Source organism: Cricetulus griseus, chromosome 9, assembly GCF_003668045.3.
Source record: "Cricetulus griseus strain 17A/GY chromosome 9, alternate assembly CriGri-PICRH-1.0, whole genome shotgun sequence".
NCBI lineage: Eukaryota > Metazoa > Chordata > Mammalia > Rodentia > Cricetidae > Cricetulus > Cricetulus griseus.
Window position 1 is genome coordinate 27,933,978 of NC_048602.1, and position 23,326 is coordinate 27,957,303.

Genomic DNA, 23,326 nt, shown 5'->3' on the forward strand with positions numbered 1-23,326 from the left:
TCTGGTGTGCAGATAGACATGGAAGCAGAATGTTGTATACATAATAAAAATCTAAAAAAAAAAAAAAAAAAAAAGATGGCTTGCCGGGCGTTGGTGGCGCACGCCTTTAATCCCAGCACTCTGGAGGCAGAGGCAGGCGGATCTCTGTGAGTTTGAGGCCAGCCTGGTCTACAAGAGTGAGTGCCAGGATAGGTTCCCATGCCACACAGGGAAACCCTGTCTCAAAAAAAAAAAAAAATCAACAAAAATGTCAAGGTTATTCTCGGATCTATAGTGAGTTAGAAGCCAACTTGGGCTACATGAGACCCTGACCTTGAAGGAGCAGCAGCCACAGACGGGAACTGAGGTATGTTTGCTGGTTTTTCCACTACATTTGTGTATATGGAAGGAACACCTTTGTCTAGACAACTCAGTGTGGGGAGTTGGTTCTTTCCTTCTTGACACGGGCTCTGGGATCAATCTCCCACCATCTGGCTAGTGCCCCTAGCACTCTTCACCTTGTGAGCTGCCTCTACTGCCTGCCATCTCTGCTGAGCATGGTGGGGTCTGCCTGCCATCCCAGGATTCAGGAGGCTGAGGCAGGGGGTAAATAATGCAAGTTTGAGGCCAGCCTGGGCTATGTAGTAAGTGCATATAACACACACACACACACACACACACACACACACACACGCGCGCGCGCGCGCGCGCGCGCGCGCGCGAGCCAAGCATGGTGGTGGTGCACTCCTCTAACCCCAGTAGAATCAGGAGGATTTGAAATCCAAGGCCGTGGCTGCAGAGATGGCTCAGAGGTGAAGAGCACCGACTGCTCTTCCAGAGGTCCTGAGTTCAATTCCCAGTAACCACATGGTGGCTCACAGCCATCCGTTATGAGATCTGGTGCCCTCTTCTGGTGTGCAGTTAGACATGGAAGCAGAATGTTGCATACATAAGAAATAAATAAAATCTTTAAAAAAAGAAAAAAATCCAAGGCCATCCTCAGCTACACAGGGAATCCGAGGCCAGCCTGGGTGCATGAGAGGCATTCTCAAAAGGGCAACAACAAAAACCTGGCAGCTGGCCGGGCCGTTGGTGGCGCACGCCTTTAATCCCAGCACTCGGGAGGCAGAGTCAGGCGGATCTCTGTGAGTTCGAGGCCAGCCTGGTCTACAGAGCGAGTTCCAGGACAGGCTCCAAAGCCACAGAGAAACCCTGTCTCCAAAAACAAACAAAAAAACAAAAAAAAAAAAACAAACTGGCAGCTAGAGAGGCCCGAAGACAGGAAGCCAGTGAGCCGCGTGAGATGCAAGCCATGGTGGCTGGATGCCGAGGTCCCCGCTCCCCGCTCCCTGTCCCCTCAGTAGCTGTCGCACTCCAAGCTAAGGCCACCACGGGATTTTATTTGAGACTGGGGGGGCTCGGGGAGCAGCGGGGTCTCCCGCTGCGCTCGCCCAGGCGGTGCTCAGGCTGGTGGGCGGGGCTCCGGAGAGGCGGTTTCTCATTGGCCAGAAGCCAGAGGCGGGGAGCGCAGCGGCGGCGGCGCCTACTTCTGCGCGGGGATCATGTCGTCGATGGGCTGGCCCTTCTCCAGCTTCTTCTCCATCTCCACCATGAGCTTCACGCCGTCCACCACCAGCTGCACCTGCTCCACCTCGGAGGAGCCCAGCCGATCGGCGTTGGAGATGTCGAACACGGCGCCCACGGCCGCGGTGTCCACGCCACCTGCGCGGGACGGAGCACGGGTCCCCCGGGGCCACCGAGGCGTGAGCGGCGCGCAGAGGCGCAGCGACGCCCGTGCCCACCTGCGGGAGCCGCGGGACGGGAGCCCGCCGCCCTGCACCCCCCCGCCCCCCGGCTCCCCAGCCCGGGTTTCCCGGAGCGGTCCGCGCGCGCTCAAGCATCCAGAGTGACAGCCGGAGCCACGACCGCAGACCCCCGACGACCCGAGTTCAGTTCCCAGGACCCACGTGGTGGAAGGGGAGAGCAGGCTTGTCCTCTGACCTCCTCCGCACCATGGGAATGCTCTCTCTCTCTCTCTCTCTCTCTCTCTCTCTCTCTCTCCTCTCTCTCTCTCTCTCTCTCTCTCTCTCTCTCTCTCTCGGATAAATGCATTTCATTTTTAAAATACGCCGGGCACGGGCTGGAGAGATGGCCCAGAGGTTAACAGCACCGACGGCTCTTCCAGAGGTCCTGAGTTCAGTTCCCAGCACCCACATGGTGGCTCACAGCCATCCGTTATGAGATCTGGTGCCCTCTGCTGGCCTGCAGGCTTACATGCAGACAGAATACTGTATATATAATAAATCTTAAAAAAAAAAAAAAAAAAAATGCCGGGCACGCCTGTGATCCCAGCACTCGGGAGGCAGAAGCAGGAGGAGCTCTGTGAGTTCCAGACCAGCCTGGTCTACTATAGAGCGGGTTCTGTAACTTTGAGATTTCGAGGCCAGACTGGACGTAAAAGCAAGTTTCAGACCAACCATAGCTCCAAGGTGAGACTGTGTCTCCGTATGCATGAGTGTGTGTGTGTGAGAAAGAGAGAGACAGAGACAGAGAGACAGACAGACAGACAGAGACGACAGAGAGACAGACAGAGACAGAGAGACAGACAGAGAGAGACAGAGAGACAGACAGACAGAGACAGACAGAGACGACAGAGAGACAGACAGAGAGAGAGAGACAGAGAGACAGACAGAGACAGAGAGACAGACAGACAGAGACAGAGAGACAGACAGAGATAAACAGAGACAGAGAGACAGAGAGACAGACAGAGAGGAGAGAGAGAATGCTAGTTAAAAGTGGCTGCCTGTGGTCCAATTGACCTCCCTCTATTTACAGACAGAATCGGAGGCCCCAGGGGAGAGTCAGGAACGGATATAAAATGCACATCAAATAGCTTTGAGCCGGGAACTGGCCGGGATGCCGCCTCCCCCTCCTCCCCCTCCTCCCCCTCCTCCCCCTCCCCCCTCCTCCTCCCCTCCTCCCTCCTCCCCCTGCCCCTCCTCTCCATCCCTCCTCCCCCTCCCCTCCTCTCCCCTCCTTCCCCTCCTCCCCCCTTCCCCCTCCTCTCCCTCCCCTCCCCCTCCTCCCCCTCCGCAGACATCGCGGGCGGGCCGCACCTGTGCCACGCTTCTGCAAGCGCAGGCGGGTGAGAATCTCCTCGAACTTGGCGTGTTTGCTCAGGTTGGCCAGCTTCACGTGCACGCCTCCGCGCAGCCCGGTGCCCAGGTTGGAGGGGCAGGTGAGCACGTAGCCCAGGTGCTCGTTCCACATGAAGGGGTGCCCAGCCTTCTTGAAGATCTCCTCAATCTGGGGAGGGCAGAGGGAGGGCACCAGGGGTTGGGGTCCCAATGCAGCCTGCCAGGAGGTGTCTGAGGGGCCAGGTGTCAGGGTATAGGTGCGGGTGGGGTTTCCAGCAGGGGGGAGTGGAGCACCGGCCGGAGGAGCTCTGGAGAGAGGACTCCCGCAGAGGTGGGGGCGGGCTTCAGACCCTGGGGGGGGGTGGGGCTTAGATGGGGGAGGGGCGGGGCTTCGGAAACGCGTGAGGTGGTACTGAAAGGCGGGGCTCAGGCATGGGCTGGGATTGGAATGTAGGTAGCTTGGAGTAGGGGTGTCTGAGTGTGGCGAAGGGTTCGGACCTTCTCGGGGGGAAATGGGTAGGGTGGAATCAGAAAGAGCAGAGCTTGCTTTGTCTGTGAGTATGCGTGTGTGTGTGTGTGCGCGCGCGTGAGAGCATGCGTGTGTATGGCTGTTTGTATGCATGTGTGTGTGTGTGCGAGCATGCGTGTATGACTGTATGCATGTGTGTGTGTATGTATGTGTCTATATATGTGTGTGTATATGACTGTGTGCATGTGTGTATGTATGTGTCTGTGTGTGTGTGTGTATGACTGTGTGCATGTGTGTATGTATGTGTCTGTGTGTGTGTGTGTATGACTGTGTGCATGTGTATGTATTATGTGTCTATGCGTGTGTATATGACTGTGTGTGTGCATGTGTGTAAGTATGTGTCTATGCATGTGTGTATACGTGCATGAGTGTGTGTATGCCTATGTGTGCGTTTGTGTGTATGTGTGTGCATGCGTGTGTGTGCGCGTGCGTGTGTGTATGACTCTGTGTGTGCATGTGTGTATGTATGTATGTGTCTATGTGTGTGTATATGACTGTGTGCATGTGTGTATGTATGTGTCTATGCGTGTGTGTACGTGCATGAGTGTGTGTATTCTATGTGTGCGCTTGTGTGTATGTGTGTGCATGCGTGTGTGTGCGCGTGTGTGTATGACTCTGTGTGTGCATGTGTGTATGTATGTATGTGTCTATGCGTATGTATATGACTGTGTGTGCATGTGTGTATTATGTATGTGTCTATGTGTACGTGCATGAGTGTGTGTATGCCTACGTGTGCGCTTGTGTGTATGTGTGTGCATGCGTGTGTGTATGACTCTGTGTGCATGTGTGTATGTATGTGTCTATGTGTGTGTGTATGACTGTGTGCATGTGTGTATGTATGTATATGTCTATGCGTATGTTACGTACATGAGTGTGTGTATGCCTATGTGTGTATGTGTGTGCATGCGTGTGTGTGCCTGTGTGTAGGACTCTGTGTATGTATGTGTGTGTGCATGTGTGTATGTATGTATGTGTCTATGCGTGTGTATATGACTGTGCGTGTGCATGTGTGTATGTATGTATGTGTCTATGTGTGTGTGTATGACTGTGTGCATGTGTGTATGTATGTATGTGTCTATGCGTGTGTATATGACTGTGTGTGTGCATGTGTGTATGTATGTATGTGTCTATGCGTGTGTGTACGTGCATGAGTGTGTGTATGCCTATGTGTATATGTGTGTGCATGCGTGTGTGCGCGTGTGTGTATATACATGGTGTGCATGCGTGTCTATGCATGTGTGTATGCATATGTGTGTGTATGTATGAATGTAAGAGGCAGAGATTGGAAAGTGGGTGGGAAAAGCAGTGGGGGGTTTGGTGGGAGGAAGGAAAGGAGTCTTAGGCACTGGCGTGGTGGATTGGAAGGGCGGGCTGGGTCTAGGAAGGATGTAGCTTTACAGAGCGGTCAGGATGCAGCCCCAGTGAGCGCGGAGGGCGGACACCCACCTTCTGCAGGCCCACGCAGAAGCGGCGGAAAACCTCCTTCATGTTGCCCCCCTTCTCCATGGAGATCACGCGGAGGTGGTCCTCCTCGTTCACCCACACCAGGAAGCTTTTGTTGTCGTTGTGCCTAACAAGGGGCAACCGGAGGCCTAAACGTCAGCAGGACGCCCAAGGCCCAGGAAAGCAACCGCACTCCAACGCAGTCCCTTCCTCTGGGCACCGGGGAAGGGAAAGAGGTGCACTGGATTCCCAGTCACTCCCGCCTTAGCTTGACTCCCTGACTTCCGGGCACCAGCCTGCTGTCTTGGCACCCAGAAGGCTGAGGCAGGACTATCTGGAGCGTGAGGCCAAGCTGGGCAACAGAGTGAGTTTGAGGCCAGCGTGGGATACAGTGGCAATGTCCCTCCTGCGACCCCAAGGTCACATCCACAATGTTTATCCCTTCTGATCTCAAGTTTCGAATTCCAGGATTCGGAGATTGCAGCCGTCTTCAACTTTTAAATTATTATTATTATTTTCGTCTTTTCATACATGTATTTTGTTGTACAATGGATTTTGGTAAAAATGGCCTTTACTGACCAAAATGATCCCTGTCATCTAGTGATCTTCCTGCTTAAGGCTGCTGGAGTAGCTGTTGCTACAGGTATGTAGGGTCGTACACACCTAGTAACAGAGCTGAGATTCGAACTGAGGGAGTGGTTCAAATATAAACATTTTATTTTGTTTTCTTTACCATACTGAGGATTAAATCTGGGCCCTATGCCAGTCAGATGCTCCACCACTGAGCCACGCCCCCAGCCCCTCACTGGGGGGATTCTAGGCAGGGGCTCTACCACTGAGCCACACCCCCAGCCCCTCACTGGGGGATTCTAGGCAGGGGCTCTACCACTGAGCCACACCCCCAGCCCCTCACTGGGTGAGTCTAGACAGGGGCTCTGCCACTGAGCTGTACACCACTCCAACTCTTTTCAGGTTTTTGATTTGGTTTGGTTTGGTTTTTTTGAGACAGGGTGCCTTTGTGTAGCTCTGGCTGTCCTAGAACTAGCTCTGTAGACCAGGCTGGCCTTGAACTTGCAGAGAGTCACCTGCCTCTGCCTCCGGAGTGCTGGGATTAAAGGCGTGCACCACCACTGGCTTCTTTTCAGTTTTTACTTGAGACCCAGTCTGGCTTCAAACTCACTGTAGTCTGGCTGGCTCTAAGCTTGAAACTTTCCTCCAAGGCCTCCCCAGTAGCAGGAACAAGAGGCCTTTGCAGCTAGGCCTGGCTAGTGTCAATTCCTCACAGTGCCTCTCTGACCCAGGTTTTCTAAACTATGACACCTGACCAGGGCTGTGCAGGGCTGGAAGGCAAGGTCATGGACTCTCGCCATGGAGAAGGGTTGGAGGAGCCAGGGAAGGACTCACCAGATGCCACGGGCGTCGGGCCAGTCCCGGGCCATGCCTGAGGCCAGCAGCAGAGGGGACACGGGCTTGTCAAACAGGAAGTGGTCGTCAATGAGCTGCTGCTGTTCCTGTTCTGTCATGCTCTTCAGAGGGTAGTACTTGCCCTTGAATTCGCCTGTCAGGCTGTTGAGAGCTGAGGGGCCACAGGGGAGCAATCAGTATCCTGCCTGACTTCAGCTGGGGGTACCAAGCCTGGAGAACCCCACATTGCTGCCCCCGACACCCTGGGCCTGGGCATCAAAGAGGTCTCCAAACCACTACACTCCACGTCTAAACCCAAATACATGTCCTCTTCCAAGAATTCATGGACGCTCCCCCCCATGTCCATGCCCCCTGTATGTCCCTGTCCCCTGTATGTCCCTGTCCCCTGTATGTCCCTGTCCCCTGTATGTCCCTGTCCCCTGTATGTCCCTGTCCCCTGTATGTCCCTGTCCCCTGTGTGTCCCTGTCCCCTGTGTGTCCCTGTCCCCTGTGTGTCCCTGTCCCCTGTATGTCCCTGTCCCCTGTATGTCCCTGTCCCCTGTATGTCCCTGTCCCTGTATGTCCCTGTCCCCTGTGTGTCCCTGTCCCCTGTGTGTCCCTGTCCCCTGTGTGTCCCTGTCCCCTGTGTGTCCCTGTCCCCTGTGTGTCCCTGTCCCCTGTATGTCCCTGTCCCCTGTATGTCCCTGTCCCTGTATGTCCCTGTCCCTGTATGTCCCTGTCCCCTGTATGTCCCTGTCCCCTGTGTGTCCCTGTCCTCTGTGTGTCCCTGTCCCCTGTATGTCCCTGTCCCCTGTATGTCCCTGTCCCCTGTATGTCCCTGTCCCTGTATGTCCCTGTCCCCTGTATGTCCCTGTCCCCTGTGTGTCCCTGTCCCCTGTATGTCCCTGTCCCCTGTGTGTCCCTGTCCCCTGTATGTCCCTGTCCCCTGTATGTCCCTGTCCCCTGTATGTCCCTGTCCCCTGTATGTCCCTGTCCCCTGTATGTCCCTGTCCCCTGTATGTCCCTGTCCCCTGTATATCCCTGTCCTCTGTGTGTCCCTGTCCCCTGTATGTCCCTGTCCCCTGTATGTCCCTGTCCCCTGTATATCCCTGTCCCCTGTATGTCCCTGTCACCTGTATGTCCCTGTCCCCAGGACATAGAGCAGAACCTCCCACCCAGTCCACCTGCAGGAGAGTGTGATTCCTGAACACAGCTCTCATTGTTTTTGTTTCTGAGACTGGATCTCATCGTGTAGCCTACACTGACCTCAAACCCACCGTGTGTGACTTAATCACAGAGGGCCACTCTCAGAATGGCCACTACAGGACTGGGAAGCAGAGGCAGGTGGATCACTGTAACTTTGAGGCCAGCCTGACCTACATAGTGAGTTTCAGGACAGTCAGGTCTATGTAGAGAGACCCTACCTCAAAAAATATTTTTTAAGAGAGGCCATTATAGAATTTACACTTTGTGCCGGCTAAGGGCACACACTTTTAATCCCAGCATTTGGGAGGCTGAGGCAGGAGGATTACTAGTTGGAGGGAGACTCAGGGAGTCTCTGTCTCAATGAAACAAAAGAGAAATTTGTGCCAGGTGGCCATGGCACATGCCTTTAATCCCAGCACTCGAGAGGCAGAGGCAGGCGGATCTCTGAGTTCGAGACCAGCCTGATCTACAAGAGCGAGTTCCAGGATAGGCTCCAAAAGCCACACAGAGAAACCCTGTCTTGAAAAACCAGGGGAGCGGGGAGCATGCAGTTGCAAAATTTGTTATTGTTTGCTTTGATTTCTTCATTTTGTTTTGGTTTTTTTTAAGGAGGGGTTTCAAGACAGGGTTTCTCTGTGTACCCCTGACTGTCCTGGAACTCACTCTGTAGACCAGGCTGGCCTTGAACTCACAAAGATCCTCCTGCCTCTGCCATCCCAGTGCTGGGATCAAAGGAGTGTGCCATCACCTCCTGGCCTGGTTTCTTGGTTTTGAGGCAGAGTTTCACTATGAATCCAGGCTGGTCTTCAGTTCACGGTGATCCTCCTGCCTCAGTCTTCAAAGTACTGGGATTACAAGCGTAAGGGTGCCAGGCTTAGGCCACCTAGCAGGAGCAACTCTGTTGGTTCTCAACCCCACTTTTCAGATTCGTAACCTTGTTGCCTCACCCATTCTGAGAAATCTCAGCTCCAACAATGTTTGCTGAATGAATGAATGGATCGCCGAATGAGTCAATGGGTAGCGTGCGAGCAACGAGTTTGAAGACCCTGGGTGGCTGAGTGCAGGACCTCCCAGGCTGCCTGCCTCAGTGCCCCCAAACCTGGAGCACAGGTAATGCAGCCCGAAGGGGACCCGGGTGCAGCTGTTGGGGACCTCACCTTCCACAGACAGCTTCTCCACAGCGCGGCGCTCTCCGCGGGAGCAGTGCGGGGGCAGCGTGTAGCCCTTGATGCTGCGGCCAGTGCGCACGCGGCTGCTCAGCACATAGTTGGGGTCCAGGTCGTCTCCGCCCTGGGGGAACGCTGGGGTGTCAGGGAAGGCAGACCTGGCCAGCCCTGGTCTCCCCAAGAACCTCGTGGGGCTCTCACTCCAGATCCTCCATGAGCCTTGCTGCAAACCTTCCAGAGTATCCCCAGTCCTCCTGGCTGTCCCCCATGTCTTCTGGGGTCTCCCCAGGGCTCCTTAGAGCTCCCCTAGATCCTTCCAGGTCCCCAGTTGACACTGAACTCCTCCTGTGCCCCACCCAGCCTCACTGGCCACCACCCCCACCTGCCCTCGGGACATTTTCCTGGGAGTCTGCTTCTCAGTCTGTCCCCCCATCTCTATTTGTCTCCCCATCTCTGTGCCTACCCCGCTTCTTGGGGCCACTGACCTTGAGGTTCTCGTGGTTGAGGTCGGTCTTATGCTTGTCTGTGGGTTTGTAGCCGCCGTGGCGGTCCTGGATGATGGGGTCAAACAGGTCCTTGAAGACTGTGTAGGACTCCTCATCACCGGCCACACAGCCCACCGTCATGATGAAGGGGTGACCTGCGGGGTGGGGCTGACGTCAGCACCGGGAGCTTAGGCTTGTGACAGCTATAGGTGTTCAATATGGGTAAAAGAGCCATCGCAGGCACCAGGTAAATGGGGCCCAAGATGTTGGGGCTTCTTGAAGTCCCCGGATGTAGCATCTCAGCCAAAAATGTTGAGCTCAAACAATCCACTTCCACAGAGGATCCAGGTAAGAGGCTTGAAGGATCCTTTCATGGGTGTGGACTGCAGTGCAGTGGTGGAGCCCCTGCCTAGAATTCCCCAGTGAGGGGCTGGGGGCGTGGCTCAGTGGTAGAGCCCCTGCCTAGAATTCCCCAGTGAGGGGCTGGGGTGTGGCTCAGTGGTAGAGCCCCTGCCTAGAATCCCCCAGTGAGGGGCTGGGGTGTGGCTCAGTGGTAGAGCCCCTGCCTAGAATCCCCCAGTGAGGGGCTGGGGTGTGGCTCAGTGGTAGAACCCCTGCCTAGAATCCCCCAGTGAGGGGTTGAGGGCGTGGCTCAGAGGTAGAATAGTTACCTAGCATGCAGGAAGTCCTAGATTTCATTCCAAGGAAGGGAGGGTGGGCGGGAGACGAGGCTCCCTGGGACAGGCAGGCTGGTATCTGCCCAGGGCCTCTAGCCCTCCGGTCTGTCTGTCCCACTGTAGGCTCACCTGGGTTGTCCACCCCAGTCTGGATGACGTCATCCAGAGTGAAGCCAGAAGGGGTCTCCTTATCTCGTAGCTTCTTGTAGAGGTCAGGGGTCAGCACTTTGGCCATGTGGTTGTTATGCTTGCTGAGGTCTGGGTACTCCTCCTCAGGCTTGTAGTTCAGCTTGAACTTGTTGTGAGTGTTGCCGAACGGCATGGTGGCGGCTTGTGGGACCCTGCACGGGTAGAGGGGACGGTGAGCTCAGATTCAAGAACCCAGATGCTGGGTCATCAGACCGTGGGCTTGAAGCAGGAGGAGTTCCCTCTCTGAGAACCCCAGTCTAAGCTGGCCTGATGTGGCCACATCCTGCCTGTGTCACCTTGCTAGGGAAAGAGGGTGAAACCCTTTGTCTGAAGCCAGAAAAGTACCGTGGAAAAAAGGCAGAGGATCTGGGGGCTGGAGCCCAGTGGGCAGAGCACTTGCCCAGCGTGCACAGGACCCTGGATTTGGTGTCCAGCAAAACCGGACGTGGCAGCTCGTGCCTGTAATCTCTGAGGATCAGAAGTTCAAGGTCATCCTTAGCTAGATGGAGAGTTGGAGGCCAGCCTGAGGTAGGTGAGACTTTGTCTCAACCCTGAGAGACTGAATACAGGCCTTGGCTGGGCTCCGTAGCCCATACCTGTAATTCCAGGGCTCTGAAGCTGAGGCAGGAGAACTACAGTGAATTCCAGGCCAGCCTGGGCTCCCGAGTGAGCGCCTGCCTTTGAATAAATGAATGAATGAAAAGAATAAAAAGAACGGGGGGCGCGGGGGTTGCACGCCTTTAATCCCAGCACTCGGGAGGCAGAGGCAGGTGGATCTCTGTGAGTTCGAGACCAGCCTGGTCTACAAGAGCGAGTGCCAGGACAGCCTCCAAGCCACAGGGAAACCCTGTCTCGAAAAACCAAAATAATAATAATAATAAGAGCAACGGACCTGGAGTCAGAGGGCCTGGGTTTGAATCTCAGGTCTGCTACTTCCAACAAGCTGTGTGGCCTTGAGCAACTTGCTTGACTTCACTGTTGACTTACCCATAGAGTGGAGACTATGGAAGTGCTTACTGCTTCGGAGGGACTTAAGGACAGGTAAAGCACCTGGGCCAGTGCCTGTCATATGACATGTATTATTTTATTCCATTATGGTTAGTGGCTCTGTGAGGGTTTTTATAAGTATGGTCCCCACATGCCACATTTGAATGCTTGGTACCCAGTCAGTCACTGGGACTGTTTAGGAAGGATGGGGGGGTGTGGCTTTGTTGGAAGAGGTGTGTCACTGGGGGTGGGCTTTGAGGTTTGAAAAATCCACCCCATTCCCAATTAGCTCTCTCTGCCTCTTGGTTGTTCCAGCACCGTGCCTGCCTGCCTGCCTTGCCGTGATGGTCACGTGCTCTCACCCTCCGGTACCCTAACCCTAAATGAATGCTTTCTTTTTTAAGTTGCCTTGGTTGTGGTGTTTTGTCACAGAAATTGCAAATCAACACCAACAAGCTCCACGTGAGGCCCCAGGTGGAGATTATATGTGCACACCTGAGAGGCGGCATAAACGCTCCATTGGGATTCCCAGTCCAAATCAGTCCAGGTGAGGGCATAGGACCCGGCCCAGAATGCTTCACCCACCTCTCGGTCCTTCTGCCTCTGGGCTGTTTACAGAGCTTCTGCTTCAAAACCTGCATTCCTAAGGCACTGCTGTGTGGTCCCCGGCTAGTGACTACACCTCTCTGACATCTGCATCCTTGGGGCCAAGGCTTTCCCGTTGGCGACGGCAGATCTCTGAGTTGGAGGCCGAGGCTGGTAAGCGTGGATCTGGCATCTGGCATGAAACTGCAGCTGGGACTCTAAGGACTACTGTTATAGTCTCATTTGTATGTGTGGGTTCATGTGTGCGCACCAGGGTGGACATTCAGGATGGCCTCAGGTGCGGCCAACATTGTCTTTTTGTTTTTGTCTGTGTTTTGTTTTTCGAGACAGGGTTTCTCTGTGTAGCTTTGGAGCCTATCCTGGCACTCGCTCTGGAGACCAGGCTGGCCTCCAACTCACAGAGATCCGCCTGCCTCTGTGTCTTGAGTGCTGGGATTAAAGGCGTGCGCCACCCTACCCAGCACCAGATTTTTTTTGTTGTTGTTGTTGTTGTTAAAAGGTGTGGGTTCTGGCATTTGAACTGGGTCCCGATGATCACAAGACAAACAGTAGACTCCGGGAGCCACCTCTCCAGTCCTGTTACTTTTATTCTATTACTATTGTTTTATTTTATTGCTTTTATTGACTAGGCCTCTGCAGCTCTGACAATGGGGACCTTCCCAGCCTGGAGGAGAGCTGGAACGGGGAGGGCAGGTGGACCCAATCGAGAGAAGAAGGCGGGGCAGGAACGAGACCCAAAGCCCTTGAAGCCGCTGCTTTGAGGCTATTTTTAGATGCTTTCCCCACCCCCACTGCCACCTGCCTACACAGGCTCGCCTTGCACTAAGTCAGCATAGAGACAGGTGGGCTGGGGTGGCCAGGCCGACACCCAGCCAGGCCCTGGGGCTCAAGGACACCCTGGACTTCCAGCCCAGACCTCTCCCTTCAGAAGGTGCTCCCCGCACAGCGCATGCCCCACCCAGCGCATCAGGGACCCACACCCCAGGAGACAGGACACTGAGGCAAGAGACAGAAGAAGAAGGAGAAAGCACCCCCGAGCCCACCAACACAAGACCCCCTAAGATCACAAAGTAAACTGAGTCACGCAGTCACACCCTCAGGATCCCAGAGACAGCCAGACAGAGGGACTCAGGAGAGCCAGGGGCTTGCGAGACAGCTCATCACAAGACACTGACAATCTGAATTTGGTCCCCAGACACTCAGGGTGGAAGGAGAGACCCGATTCCCCAAAGTTGTCCTCTGACCTCTGTCCTGTGTGCAATGTGACCCGTTCCCCCACCCCACGAATACAATACATGTAATAATTCTTTAAAACAACCAAAGAGAGAGTCAGGGACAACCGAGACACAAGGTCACAGGGACGGAACACAGACCCACATGACAATGAAATAAATATAAAGGGCCACTGACAGGTGCCTCTGAGTCACCTGCCTCCCTTGCTGGTTAATTTGCCTCAGCGCTAGTCCCAGGCCGCCCTGCCTTGCAAGCGGGGACACTTGGCAGCTGTTGAGACCTTGACGGCCTGGACATTTGTCCCCACAACTTTGCAGAATTCACAAGCATAACACTACAGAGTGAGAAGACCCTTGGACTCCCCTGCCCCCACCCCTGCCCCTGCCCCTGCCATTCCCTGCAGGCCCTACCTGGCTGGGTGACTTGGGAGAGGCGGTCTCTGTTGTGGAGGTGATGCTGACCCGGGGGTAGAGCCTGCAGCCCCGGGGTTATATAGAGTGGCCTGCACGGTGTGATTTGCCAGGAGGGGCTGTCCCCAGGGAGGAGCCCCTCAGGACAGCTGGGCTCTCAGCTCATTGTCCGGGCACCGTGCCCACCCCGAACCCAGGCGTGCTGAGTGCCCAGCCCCATGGCCTTGTATGGGCTGCCCCAGGGGCTGGCCTGTTCACTGGTTCCCAGACCAAGTGCTGAGTCGAGCTGGCGGGGGACAGCTGGCCACCCGCCGGGGACATGGAACAGTAATACTTTGGGTGTCCCAGGCACAGGCACGTAAAAGCGCTGGCCCCTGAGCCTGTTGTAGCCTGCCTCAGGCCTGCACAGCCTTGATGACAGCCGGCCAGTACCCTCCCCTGGGCTTCTTTGCTTGCTGAGAATCAGCAGCTGGGAGAACCATTTCATTTTGGTTTTGTTTGTGTTTTTGAAAGAGTCTTACTCTGTAGTCAAGGCTAGTCTGGAACCCACTGTGTAGTCCAGGCTGGTTTCAGACTTCTGACAATCCTGCCTCAGACTCCCAAGTAGGATTACAAGCCTAACTTCATTTTCATATTTATTTTGGCTTTTTGAGACAGGGTCTTACTAAGTCTAACTTTGAACTCATGGCAATCCCCCTGCCTCCGCCTCCCAAGTGTTGGGATCCCAGGTGTGTGTCATTTTTTGCAGTTATGGGTTCTGAAACCAGGACCTCATGCATGCCAGGCAAGTGCTGTTCCTTGGAGCCACATTCCCCATCCTGCACACCTTGGGGGGAGTTTGACAATGAGAACCTAGGGCCCTCAAACCCTGGGGGAAGACACAGGAGAGGCCTGTGGTCACCGGGCTGTAGAGATGACAATGACCAAGGCTGAAGTTGTAGAACCAGTTTCATCCCAGGAGCGTCTGCACTGGCTGCTCCTACCAGTTGTGGAACTGACAGGGAAAGAAACAGGCAGAAAACCCACTTGAGAGCAGGAAGGCCTGGGATTCCGGGAAGTGGTGGACACCCTCGGCCTGCCCCCTGCCCTGGATTCACTGGGGACAGAGTTATTTTTAGAGCGAGCTTCTCTGCCGTGTCTACGGAGTCCAAGACCCGGGCAATGGGATGGGGGTGGCTCTCGGGCAGCAGGTGTTGGGGGGGCCTGCCACGTGCCCAGGTTAATTATAGCCAGGCATCTCGGGTGTCCCGAAGCCTTGCCTCCTTACATGGGCAGCTTAGAGATAAGCTCTAAGTGTGGCTGCTCCCATCCCCAGGGAAAGGTAGGCTGGGTGGTCCCTGAGCTGTGGCGGACAGACTGGAGCAGGACATGTGTGTGGCAGGAGCCTTTTGCACCTGAGCTGTGACCAAGGACCTCAGTGACTGAAGAGGGGTCATTCGGAAGTTAGCCAGCCTGGAGGAAGCTTCCTCCTCTGCCTGGAAGGCACCGGGATTGCAGGGACTGGGCCTCCTCCTTCAGGGTTGCTTCAGGCTCTGGATTCCTTTTGGGGTGGCAAGCTTAGCTTCACTCCCTTCTCCCCCATTTCTGCCCAGGTTGGCAAGGGTGACCAGCCTGCTCTGGGGGGCAGAGAAGGGAAGAAGTGTTTTAAAATGTACTTGGGGCTCAACCTCTGGCCCTGGTACCCCGAGTTCCTTGCCAGACAGGGTCAGATGAGCAAAGGCCTCTTTTGGGGTCTTAGAATGTAATGACTGGAGAACTAAAAGGAACTAGGTTTCAAGAGTTCGAGGTAAGCCTGAGTTCCAGGACAGTGTGAACTATACAGAGAAACCCTGAGAAGGTGCAGAGCTTTGGTGAAATGAGTCGCAGTCTCTCAGCATCATCAGGCTGTGTCGGCAGGTCCTACTCCTTCAGAACCGGTCCTGTCTGTCCAGCCTGTGTCACGCTGCTGCACCCCCCTTTCTAAGGCCTGCGGGTTAGTGGGTGTCAGGAGCCCAAAGTCTGGAGAAGGTTGGGGGCCCAAGTAGTGCTGGATCCCACAGAGACCTTCCTGCCTCAGTTTCCAGAGTGATACCACCATAGGCAGGGGCCACCATGCTTGTATTTTGTTTGTTAATGGTTTTGACTACCATGTACCCCAGGCTAGCTTCGAACTCCTAGACAATCGTCTTATCTCAGTCTCCCAGTTGCCGGGATTACAGGCATGAACGACCTCCTCTCGTCTGCGGTCTGGTAAACAGTTGTGAGCCTTAGTCATCTACCCATGGGCCTGGCCAGGGAGCCTAACTCGGGGTGTGGATGGCTGTGTGGCTTAAGGATGTTTTTTTTGATTCCTTGGCTGTGTGATCTTAAGAAGTCACCCAATTTTGAGGAATATAGGTTTTCAAAGTATGACCTGATGATTCTCTGGATTTCCTCTGTGTCTGCTTTATGATACATAGTAGTGACTGTGCTTTATCAGAGCTGTTTTTAATGATGTTTCTCAGAATGGTTTCCTTCCAGATGATGATTGAGAAGCTAATTTTAAAAAAAAATGTTGCCAGGTACCACAAGAGTAACAGAACTGTGCGTTTTCTGGGATTTTGTTTTTTACTTTTTTTTAAATGGAGTGTGCTGGATGTCTCTACAATTTTGTTCAAATGACTGCAGAACCTGGAAAAGCTGTTGCTGCTATTGATGCATAACATACTGCCATTATTGGTATATATATATATATATATATATATATATATATATATATATTGGAAACTTTTGCTGTGCTGTCAACTTTGGGAAAAAAGTATCCCAGTTTACCGTGTCCAGTTGGCATAGTACAGAACTTAACAGCCATATTGGTCTAGCAATGTTGAACTTAATTTTTTTCCATTTGTACAGGGGTAACACACTGTATTAAATATGTAAGGTCTTATCTACGTGGGTTTGATTACAAAAACTGATAAAGTATTCTCTAAATTAAAAAAAAAAAAGTCACCCAAGCACTCGGTCCTCATCTTCATCATCTTTACAATGAGGAGACTGGACGGAAGTAATTGGCAGAGAGGATGGATTTGGTACAGGCCCCACTTGGGGTGAGCAGCCTGTGTGCTGGGACCGCAGCTGGCCTAACACAATGCCTTCTGCAGGTTTCTTCTAATCTTTATCTCCTGTAATCCTGGGATGCTGCCGTTTGTGTGGAAAAGGAAACAGGTCACGTGGGGAGAAGGCAGCCAGATTAGGATATTGACACAGATCTGCCCAGCCCGATTTGTGGGAGTTAGTTCTCGCCTTCCACAGGATGGGTCCCACGAATTGAACTCGGGGACTGTCAGGCTGGGCAGCAAGCGCCTTTGGCCACTGAGCCATCCCACCCACTCCATCCAAAGCCTTTTGGAGGACCTGCTTACGAAAAGTAGGTTCCCGCTCTGGAACTGGTTCTGCAGATCAAGAAAAACTGGAGGCCAGATATGGGGGGGGGGGAGAGAGAGAGAGAGAGAGAGAGAGAGAGAGAGAGAGAGAGAGAGCAAATGACACAGCTGGGGTCTGCATCTGCTTCCTGATGACCGGTGGAACTTAACTGCCCTCTTCAGCCCTGGGTCATAGAAATAACTAGAAAAGGGGCTGGAGAGATGGCTCAGAGGTTAAGAGCACCGGCTGCTCTTCCAGAGGTCCTGAGTTCAATTCCCAGCAACCACATGGTGGCTCTCAACCCTCTATAATGAGATCTGGTGCTCTATTCTGGTATGTAGACAGAACACTGTATACATAATAAATAAATCTTTAAAAAAGAAAGAAAGAAAAATAACTAGAAAAGTTACAATATGAGTTTAAATTTATGTCTAGGCTTCAATCCACACTCGGGCTCCAGGACGTTGCCCTGCGCTGAGTATTGACGGTTTCAATGTGGCAGACACCTGTCCGCCAGTGTGTCCGACCCGGAGTGTGCGGGGATGAAGACCTGGAGCCCACGAGGTTGCGAGCCCGAGTGGGGGATCGCAGAGGGTTTCCATGGGGAGGACCCCTCCCTCGGCCTGGGTTCCTGGGGATGCGCACACCGTGGGCTGCTCCGTGGACCCGCAGCGCCCTCTTGCGGCAGCGTCTCGCACTGCCAGGACGGTTCGTGACTGGCTCAGCCAGTCACCCTGCAAATATTTCTCGTGCTCCTATGTCGCGCTGCCATGCAGTCTTGCCCTTGAAAACAAAAGAGAGACGAGGCAGCTGTTGTAGGATACTATAGGCCCAGGAGCCAACATTAAGGAATTCTTAGATGCTGGGCCCCGAGAAGCGTGGTGTGGGAGCACAGGCCTGCATTCCCTGTGCTCAGGAGGCTGAGGTAGGAGGATTGAGAATTTGGAAGACACTGTCCCCCCAAACAAAACAAAGATAATTTAGGGTATAGTGGCTGTAACCCCAGCACTAAGGAAACCAAGGCAGGTGGATCGCTCTGACTGTGACGCCACACTGGGATACACAGTCTCATAAGGGGGGAGATTGTTAATAAACTAAAAAATTGCAGGGCGTTGGTGGCGCACACCTTTAATCCCAGCACTCGGGAGGCAGAGGCAGGAGGATCTCTGAGTTCGAGGCCAGCCTGGTCTACAGAGTGAGTTCCAGGACATCCAGGGCTACACAGAGAAACTCTGTCTCAAAAACCCAAAACAACAACAACAATAACAAAAACCCTCTTATTTGTGCATCTGTATGTATGCACAAATGCACACTGTGGGTGTACAGGCTCCATGCATAAACGTGGAGCTCAGAGAACAACTTCCAGGAGTCAGTTCTCTCCTTGTTCCATGTGGGTCTTGGAGATGAACACAAGCAAGGGCCTGTGCCAAGTTCTGAGGTTGTAAGTATGAAAACAATAAATTTGGAGATTTTTATCTTTATTGGGCGTTTTGCCTGCATGTCTGTGCGTCACGGGCATGGTGTGCCTGTGGAGGCCCTGGAAGATGGTGCTGGATCACCAGGAACTGGAGTCATAGATTCCTGGAGTTATAGATGGCTTTCAGCCGTCATGTGGGTGTTGCTCCTGCAAGAGCAGCCTGCGGTCTAACCTGCTGAGCCATTACCTCTCCAACCCTTCAAAAATATATAAATCAGAAATTAAAATGTGGGGCCGGAGAGATGGCTCACAGGTTAAGAGCACTGGCTGCTCTTCCAGAGGTCCTGAGTTCAATTCCCAGCAACCACACGGTGGCTCACAACCATCCGTTATGAGATCTGGTGCCCTCTTCTGGACTGCAGGGACACATGCAGACAGAAGACTGTATACATAATAAATAAAATCTTAAAAAAAAGAGAAAGAAATCAAAATGTTACAACGTTACAATAGCCTCCAAAGCCACAGAGAAACCAACCGTGTCTCGAAACCTCCCCCAAAAATATTACAATAGCAAAAAAATCAGAAAAATATATATGATTACATTTTTTAAATTTTTTTATTATTTATTTATCATGTATATAGTTATCTGCATGCATGCTTGCACACCAGAAGAGGGCACCAGATCTCATTCAGATGGTTGTGAGCCACCGTGTGGTTGAACTCAGGACGTCTGGAAGAGCAGTCAGTGCTCTTAACCTCTGAGCCATCTCTCCAGCCCATATAATCACATTTTTATGTATTTATTTCCTATGCGTGCATGTACCGCGTGTGCACATGCGGGACTCGGAGGACAGCTTGTGGGACTCGGTCTCCTCCCACCCTGCGGGTCCCGGGTATCGAACTCAGGTCCCCAGGCTTGGTGGCAAGCGCCTTTACCGCCGGAGGAGTCGGCTCGCAGGCGGCAAATAAAGTTTTGAAAAGTTCTCAAGGCTGACTGCGCGGTTCCTCCGTGTGTGTGGCGGTCGGGGGCGTGGCATGCTCACCTGCGTGGGCGTGGCCTCGCCCCGCCCCGCCCGGCCCCGCCCTCGGGATCGGGCGGTGGCGCAGCGGGAGCAGCGGGTGTCTCGGCGCAGCAGCAGCGACGCGGTTCGGACTTTGCAGCGGCCAGGTGCGTGCAGGGGGTCGGCGACGGCTGCTGCGAGGTCCCCGAGGGGGTCGCGGGCATGGAGAGGGGGCCGCGGGCCTGGCTTCGGGGACAAGCCCCGGGGGCTGGGGGGGGGGTCCCCGCGGGCCGCGCCCCGCCTCTAGCGGGCTAGGAAAACAGCTGTGGGCGTGGCGTGGCCTTGTGACGCGGAGTTGGGTGCAGGGTCTCCGCGAGGGCTGTCGGGGCTGCAGGAGGGTGGCCGGCTGCAGCCTGCTAGTGCAAGACTTGCATGGTAAGGGACCCTCGTGTGCAAAGCAGAGGGGGACAGGCGGGGTGCACTGCGGAAACTGAGGCGGGAGGAGCGGGGGGGGGGAGATTGTTTGATTGATTGATTGATTGATTGATTGTGGGTACCAGTGTCAGGAAGGAAAAGGAAAGAGGGCCAGCGAGATGGCTCAGTGGGATAGGTGTTTGCTGCCAAGCCTGACTTGTTGAGTTTGGTTTCCCGGATTCACAAGGCGGGAGGAGAGAACTGACTCCCTCAAGTTGCAAGTTGTCCTCTGACCTTCCATGCACACAATAAGTATATAAAATATATAAGTATATAAAGTATATAAGTATATAAAGTATAAGTATATAAAGGAAAAAAATTTAAAGACCAGGCATTTTAATCCCAGCACTCGGGAAGCAGAGTCAGGTGGCTCCCTGAGCTCGAGGCCTATCGGGGCCACACGGTCAATGCCAGCCAGCCAGGGCTGCATAGAGACACCCTGGAAGTGCATATGTATACATAATTTTTTTTTTTGAGACAGGGTTTCTCTGTGTAGTCCTGGCCGCCCTAGAACTCACTCTGTAGACCAGGCTGGCCTCAAACTCACAGAGATCCACCTGCCTCTGAGGCCTTCCGAGTGCTGGGATTAAAGGCGTGCGCCGCCACCACCCAGCTTCTGGGTAAGTTTTTAATAAGGAATAAAGAGCCAGACGGTGGGTACCAGTGTAAAAGGGAGATGAGCTATCCCGTCACCCATGGGTGAGTGATTGCGCGTGTCTGCCCTGTGTGTGTTAGGTACGGACTATACACACTACTTACCGTGTGGGACTGTGAGATGCCGGGTCTGTGGTGAGCTCTATACTTGTGGCTTATTTGTGTGGCAGGGAGTGGAATCTCTTAAGCGGTTGTGGTTGGACCTAGGTGCCGTGCAGTGGTGGGAAGGGGGTATGTGGATTTGTGTCCGTGATACGGGCGATACGTGACTGTCACTGACGGACTGTTGGCACCCTGGTGTGTGTCCCTGGTATGGAGGTGTGGAGGCATGTGCGTGACTGTGCCTGCAAGCTGGGGTTTGCATAGGTGTGTGTGTGTGTGTGTGTGCTGCATGCCTGCTGTAGAGACAGGCAGCGGTGTGCAGCTGGAAACTCACTTGTGGCTGTGGACGGTGGGGGTGAGATGGCTGAGATGCTCCTGTGTCATGGAAAGCTGACTGTGCTGTGGTTATCATTGGCTCCTCAGTTGTACTGAGAGGTTGCCTGTGGGGTTCCTGTGGGTGGGGGGGACAGCCTGAGTGGCACATGTCTGTGGCTAAGCTGTGGTGTGGGGGAGGCTGCATCTGGGGCTTTGGGCTTGGGTTTGAGATTGTGCCGTGGGGTGGGAGGTGGTGACACCGGCCATGCTGGGGGCTGTAGAGATTGACCACTTATGTGGATTGCGCCTGCATCTTTGTGACCTATTTTGTTTTTTGTTTTTTGTTTTTTGTTTTTTAGTTTTTCAAGACAGGGTTTCTCTCTGTAGCTTTGGAGCCTGTCCTGGAACTCGCTCTGTAGACCAGGCTGGCCTCGAACTCACACAGATCTTCCTGTCTCTGCCTCCCGAGTGTTGGGATTAAAAGTGTATGCCACCACAGCCTGGCTTTGTTTTGGTTTTTCAAGACAAGGTTTCTCTGTGTAACCCTGGCTGTCCTAGAACTAGCTCTGTAGATCAGGCTGGCCTCAAACTCACAGAATTGGGATTTTGACTTAAAATGCTTTGAAAATAACACCAAGTAGAAACTATACTTCAGAGTTTGAAGTTTGGTCTCTCTGGGAGAGAATCCTGCAGCCCGAGCCACTTGTGAGGCTGGGACATGGAAAAGGCTATTTTAGGCAGCCTTAAGATCATCAGAGGAAACGTGTGTGTGTGTGTGTGTGTGTGTGTGTGTGTGTGTGTGTGTGTGTGTGTGTGTGTGTGTGTAGGACTCTGTGTATCAGAAGATTATCTCTTTAAAAATTACACGTATTGGCCAGGCCGTAGTGGTGCACGCCTTTAATCCCAACACTTGAGAGGCAGAGGCAGGAGGATCTCTGAGGTTGAGGCCAGCCTGGTCTACAAGAGTGAGTTGTTAGGAAATTTCCAAAGCAACACAGAGAAACCCTGTCTCTCAAAACCACAACAAAACAAAGACCCTGTAAAAAAAAAAAAAAAAAAAAAAAAAAGAAAGAAAGAAAAAAAAGCAAAGCTCTAGAACGGTGCAGTCTGCCTGTAACCAGCACTTGGGAGGTAGAGGCAGGAAGGTTTAGGCAAGGTTGGCTTTGAACCCCTGATCTGCCTCCAGAGATCTCAGATCTCGTGTCTGTAACACATGACCGTCCCTCAATTCTTTTTACTTTTGGTACACGGGATGGAACCCAGGGCCTTGGCCATGCTTGACTAGCTGTGTCTGCAGCATGCACCTTCTCATTTAAGATTTATTTTTATTTTATGTACACGAGTGTTTGTCTGCATGCATGTGTGTGTACCATGTGTGTGCAGTGCCCATGGAGGCCAGATTCCCTGGCACTGGAGGCGTGGTTGGGAGCTACCACATGGGTGCAGGTCCTCTACAAGAGCAACAGGGCTCTCTCTTTTTTTTTAAAATTAGTTTTTTATTTCACGTGCATTAGTGTGTTGCCTGCATGTGTGTATGTAAGAGGGTGTCCGATCACCTGGAACTGGAGTTACACACACAGTGTGAGCTGCCATGTGGGTGTTGAGAATTGAACTCTGGGTCCCCTGGAAGTGCTCTTAACCACTGAGCCATCTCTCCAGTCCCCAGTTTTTATTTATTTATTTTTTTGAAGCAGAATTCATGGCTCCTCAGCCTATGGTCCTCCTGCCTCAGCCTCCAGTACCAGACTGTGTGTGGTATATGCCACCACGCCTGGCTCTGGGCTTTGTGAGGAGGAGAAAGCGTGGTGTGTTTTGTATTTCTAAGCGGGGAATGTATGCGATGATGTCTTTCTTTTCTGTTGTTGTTGTTTGTTTTACTATGTTGTGTTTCTGATGAGGTAAAACATGTATGCGTGTTTGTTTAGAGAAGGCGTGGGGGCGTGTGAAAGGGAGGGAGTGTGTGTGTGTGTGTGTGTGTGTGTGTGTGTGTGTGTGTGTGTGTGTGGAGCTGAGATGGGATTATGTCTGCCATTGTCTTTAAGAAGGACCTGGGCTGGGGCTCCGTTCATAGAGTGCTTGCTCTGCATGCCCAGGACCCCGTAATTTGGTAAATTGAATATGATGGTTCATGTTGTTTAAGGTCACCCTTAACTATATAGCAAGGTCAAGGCCAGTCTGGGCACATAAGACCCAACCTCTAAAATAAAATAAAATAAAATAAAATAAAGGCTAGGTGTGTTGGCACATCCCTCTAATGGTGGCACTCTGGAGGCGAGAGATGGGTGGATTTCAGTGAGTTCTAGACCAGTCTGGGCCACATAGTGAGACCCCGTCTAAAACATAATAAATAAGGATGAGAGAGTTTTGTATGCGTTTGCTGAGGCATGTTTGGATAGCGTGTGTCTGTGAGATTCACTCTCTGTACCTCTGACTCGGTTACCCACATATTAACTGACCCTCAGAACCCCACTCGGGGGACCCTCACCCCTTACCAGCTTCAGATGCCCAGGTGTCACCTGGCCACTGCCATC

At 53.1% G+C, this 23,326-nt stretch overlaps 1 protein-coding gene across 1 annotated transcript; it reads right to left on the minus strand.

Annotated features, from left to right (window-relative positions):
- Nucleotides 1-1,522: 1,522 nt before the first annotated feature.
- Nucleotides 1,523-10,348, minus strand: LOC118237687 (creatine kinase M-type). The gene is made up of 7 exons (XM_035449547.1): nt 10,156-10,348; nt 9,350-9,504; nt 8,856-8,988; nt 6,493-6,664; nt 5,092-5,215; nt 3,096-3,285; nt 1,523-1,701 (listed from the first exon to the last, which is right to left on the minus strand). The coding sequence occupies exons 1-7, from the start codon at nt 10,346-10,348 to the stop codon at nt 1,523-1,525; spliced, it is 1,146 nt and encodes a 381-aa protein (XP_035305438.1).
- Between the last annotated feature and the right edge of the window lie 12,978 nt (nt 10,349-23,326).

Bases quoted from the DNA above. Each gene is read 5' to 3' on its own strand.
- LOC118237687 (XM_035449547.1), bottom strand. From the start codon at position 10,348: ATGCCGTTCGGCAACACTCACAACAAGTTCAAGCTGAACTACAAGCCT. The intron at 9,505-10,155 runs GTGAGCCTACAG...CCCACCCCGCAG, and splicing joins GACTGGGGTGGACAACCCAG to GTCACCCCTTCATCATGACG. The intron at 6,665-8,855 runs GTGAGGTCCCCA...GTGGCCCCTCAG, and splicing joins GGAGAAGCTGTCTGTGGAAG to CTCTCAACAGCCTGACAGGC.